The sequence below is a fragment of the Pygoscelis adeliae genome, unplaced genomic scaffold (assembly GCF_000699105.1).
Source record: "Pygoscelis adeliae isolate BGI_AS28 unplaced genomic scaffold, ASM69910v1 Scaffold211, whole genome shotgun sequence".
Classification (NCBI taxonomy): domain Eukaryota; kingdom Metazoa; phylum Chordata; class Aves; order Sphenisciformes; family Spheniscidae; genus Pygoscelis; species Pygoscelis adeliae.
Window position 1 is genome coordinate 285031 of NW_008824143.1, and position 4798 is coordinate 289828.

At 39.0% G+C, this 4798-nt stretch overlaps 1 protein-coding gene across 1 annotated transcript in view; it reads right to left on the minus strand.

Moving 5' to 3' along the window:
• The window catches only part of KCNS3 (potassium voltage-gated channel, delayed-rectifier, subfamily S, member 3), a 1481-nt gene extending 1133 nt beyond the window's left edge, over window positions 1-348 (minus strand). The window contains 1 exon segment of the mRNA XM_009334342.1: window positions 3-348. Within this exon segment, the coding sequence (XP_009332617.1) occupies window positions 3-348 (346 nt within the window).
• Window positions 349-4798: the final 4450 nt, after the last annotated feature.

A 4798-nucleotide genomic window follows, 5' to 3' on the forward strand; every position in this document is an offset into this window, starting at 1 on the left:
GCAGGAATCAATAAACAGCTCATTTATCCCCCAGTACTCTCTTTCCTGGCAGAAGGAAAAGACACAAAGTTCTTCCATGACATGAAGTTTGCCTGTATAGTAAAAATTCAGAACATATCGGAACAAGGAAGGATTCCTGTCAAAGTAATATTCCTTGTCCGCAACACTATAATCATCACACAGTTCTAGAATAGCCTCTTCTGAATGACATTTGAGAAGTTTCCCGAGTCTGGTATGGGGAAATCGGAGCAAGGTGCTTTGATCCACCGATTGCTTAAAGCCACCCACATTCAAATTTATAAGTTCTGCATCTTTCCCGGGTCTGTGGAAAAATTCACCATAAACCATTTTGAACAGAAGAGTTTCACTGCTGGTGCCCAACGAGATTACATTGAACCTGAAAAGAACATAAGATATTGTTAGAGCATTTAATTCAGTTTTGCTCTTGTGACACATTCTTTTTTCCATCTCCGGTTACTGTGAAATGTTATAGCAAAAAAAGAAACGAAGTGATGAATACCATTATTCAGCATTTCACAGAAGTAGGTTTAAATCAGTTTGATGGTTTAACTCAGCTTTCATGAATTTGAAAGCAATAGGTTCTGGTTTAGCTCTCCTTAATTTTTTCTAATGTGGAGGAAGAATTGCTTTCAAATTTGAAAGCAATAGGTTCTGGTTTAGCTCTCCTTATTTTTTTCTAATGTGGAGAAAGAATGCCTAATTCATCAATAAATCAGTCTCTGTATTACTATCACATTGAAATTAACACTCATGAGATAAGTTTACTGCAATGAAGTAAAAAATCTTTAGGTTAAAGACAGAAAACTTGTCAAACCATCAAAACATTTAGGACAAAGCTTAAGAGCAGCTGTCTCTCAATTATGGTTTCAGTAGAGCTGTATTGCTTTATATGATGTTGCAATTTGTAATCCACTACTTTCGATGTTATGTGCTTGAATGTGGACTGCAATTACTTCTGTTGTCATATCAATTAATTTCTTTCTAGAGTTATCCACAGAAAAGCATTCTGTATTCTTGAAAACATGTCAAATGTGCATTTGAAGCTTTCCAATTCCCGACTTCAGAGTTTTGTCTAGTACATATTTGGGTATCTGCACTCCCTCGAGGTATTTTTCTACCTGCCTTCCTACTTACCTGGAGTGTCACAACCCTCTTATGACCTTGGTCAGTTCCAGAAGCTCTTTCTATCCTGCCACAGCATAGCCACAACCACTACAGTAATGCTGAGAAGTTGGTGTTGAAATGCCATTTCTGGGAACAGGAGCTTCTAGAGATGGAACTTCCACAGAAATTTTGCCTCAGCAAGTAGCTGTGGATACCTGCAGATAGACAGAATGACATTTCAATGTTTCCATATTTTACTGTAAGTTAAATCATTCAGCTGAAACTGAATTAAAAAAGGCAGATATAGTTACTATCAAGTAAGTTAACTTTTTCAGAACTTCGCTCTTGCTTTCCTTCTAAGGAACAGTTGTCTTCAAGCCAAAATTGGCAGTTCCTACACTTGTCATGAGATTATATATAACTTCTGATCATGAGAACAAATTTTTTTGATCTCTGACACTTAAACATTAATTGATGTATACTAAGCTAATTTATTTCAATTTAATATGGAAGTCAATGAATTTTAAATCTGACAAGAGAGCATCGTAATTCTCCAGTCCTAATAGATAGACTGATATCATACGAAGAAATTGCTTTGGTGCTCTTTAATGGCTTGGGGAAGCTACTCAAGGAACAGACAGTAATTTCTATACCTGTCCATTTTTCAGTGCCTCCTGCAATAGCACCAATTATGATTCAAAGTTGGGACATGTTAGAGTTTGAATATTTTTTGCTCTTCCTCAAGGTCTCCTGACTCAGTTAATGAAGGTCATTAAGGTTGTATCTATTTCCCTGTTCGTAGTGTGTGCACCATGGTTGCATCCCTGCTGTACGTCAGCATGAGAGAGGAGAACCAACACTTCTTTACATAAAAGAAACCTGGGCATTTTCATCAAACAGGAGCCACTGTAGACTTTAATAAGTGCCAGAGTGGATGGCTGGGATACTGGGCTTCAAGTACACCACCAGAACAAGTAGGAGGCAAACGAAAAAAAAAGAAAAAAAGAACCCCACCCCACAATCTTTATTCACTGTCAGCTAGAACAATTCAGTTTTCATTCAGCCTCAGGTACTTGTATTAATGGACGGACTAGTCCTATTGAGCCATATAGCCCCACTGCCTGAATTTGTGAAGATAGCAAGTGTTTTCATTCTGTAGCTCCAAATAAAAGGCTAGAGCCATGGGGTCTTGTGGAGAAGGGAAGACTCGACTGAGCTGAACTGACCTCTTGATCAACTGTGAATACCCTGAACAGAGATAAGTCTGCATCTCCACCACTGCTAGCTACAGCTCCATCAGTCACACAAAGTAATTCGCTATGCAACTTCTTAGGCAACTCTATCTAATCCAGAACTGAATTCCTCATCATTTTTAAAACAAACTGACTGAACTGGTTGCATCGCAGAGGTGGAGCCATTTTCCAGCTACTGATCCCAAGTCTATCGTCTCAAATGGGAGGATTCAGCGAGGCTGCTTGCCTTAGAGGGAGGGACCTACTCTGCTGCAGAGCTCCCAACCTCGTTTTACTGCAGCAAGACCTAAAGGGAGATAACCCCATCCTGCTTCACAGTAGGGTCAACCCTCAGGCTCAATGTTGTCCTTGTCACTTGTTGATTATAGCAAAAGGTGGAAATGGGAAAAGCCTTAAAAAAGGGGTTCAAACTTGTGATTAAATGCCAAGGAGAGGGAAGGAAATGGAGATACAGATCCACGCTGGGAGGGAAAGCGCCAAACTGCCCAGAGAGCTGAAGAGTTTATCAGCCAGAAGTTGAATCCCTCCAGCTGAGACTGTTTCATAATATCTGTAAAATGCAATGATTTATTTTCTCTGTGATGGAGAACACCTACTGTTTAGAGGAGCAGCAACTCCCTGCAACTGCCATGAAGGAAAGGACTTCTGTTGCCTTCTTGCTACTCCAGTGCCTTCCAGACGGGGTGAGAACAGAGAAATAGATTGCTAGGTGCTCATGGTGGCAGGGTTTCAGGGCACATCAGGTTTTAATACAGATCCATTTTTCTGTTTAGGGGGAGGTTACAAAGGACTTTCTGAGCCATGACCTTCTTACTAACCTTGCCTTTAACTTCCCCACATGCGAGGGTTCTTTTAGGTTTGTCACAAACATCACTAGAGATCTACTCAGTGCTGTTCTCTCTTACTATTTTCCTTGTATCATTTTTTTATAGTCCTTCATACAAGTAGGAACACAGGGTCTGATGCTATAAACCTCACGTATTCTACTGCTGCTTCTTCACGGGACTCATTCCAACCAAAGCTACTGAAAATCTCATAGTAATCTCCCTGTGTATAACAACTACTGACACCTATAACACATGAACAACCAGGCCCAGAAAATGCTGAAACTACATACTTGCTCTGGTAATTAATTCTGCAAAAACAGATCTCTATCCAGAGTGAGTTTTATTTATATACTGAAAGAAAAATGTTATTTTGAAAAATGGGGAAAAGCATTTCTTTCTCTGGCCACGCTACAAACTCCTTTAAAGAACTTATCTTAAATCTAAATTAGTTTTAAACATTAATTTTACTGTGTGCATAGCCTACCATACAATCAAGATAAAGTTCTTGTTCTGCTAAGGCATGGGGAGGGGAAATAAGCATTATATGAGACATACTGCTTTCTAACTAAGCAAGACAGAGAATATTCAGTTTTTATGGCATGATAAACTCTGTTCATAGAAATTATTTTACACCTTAAGGTGTAGTTTGAAGACAGGTATTTACTAGCTAACAGAATGATTGTAAGACACAGTTGCTCCAGGCATTTCCCAAGGCTCAGCTTTTAGGAATGATTAAGACATAAAATAAAAGCACTGATCTCTACTCACAGATGAAGGGCAGCAGGACTCAGCTGATAAACAGTACCATACTTCACTCATGATCTAGAGCCAAGCTGTGTTTTTACAACACTATAAATTAAAAAAAAATAATAAATCTCAAGGACTGGGGTGACTGGAGGTCAAAGTATATACAAAACCAAACTGATTCTATTTATTGACTAATTTCAGTGTGTAAAATCTCTACTTCACTTTCAGAAATTCATTAAGGTGAGAGCACTAGCAATGTAAGCTAATATTATAAAAAACAGGCAAGATCTTAGATTATCTAGGGGTGTTTCTGACCACAACAAAAACAAAGCAAGTTTTACTCAGAAATAAGTAAAGCAAGAACTCAGTGCTCAGCAAATCCTTAGCACACTAGACTGACTTACTGTTGAGACAGCAGTATAAACCCATATTGATTATGCAGATTATATTCGTAATGGTGCCTCCATGCAGTTGCTCTGTATAATAAATTCAGTGAGCAACAATTTACTGCTTTGTTTTGAGGGCACTGTAGTCATAATTTGTGCAAGATACAGAGAGAAAATGGATCTTGCTTAGGAAGGCCATGATCCGGAACCTGCTATCATACTACTTTTAAGTGATTTTTTAGATTAAGGCAAGAATGTACAGGAAAGTTTCATGATAACTATGTCAAGAGGAGCTTCATGATCTGAAGAATGTCTTGTTTGACTTGCAGGGACCTTGATCACTGAGCCACGGACCAGGACATTGTTGTGCCAGGCACCATCAGAACAATTTGTGGCATTTAAACAAGTGACACCAGCCACAGGGCAAAGACCACAGATGACAACTTCTGTCTCAGCACAA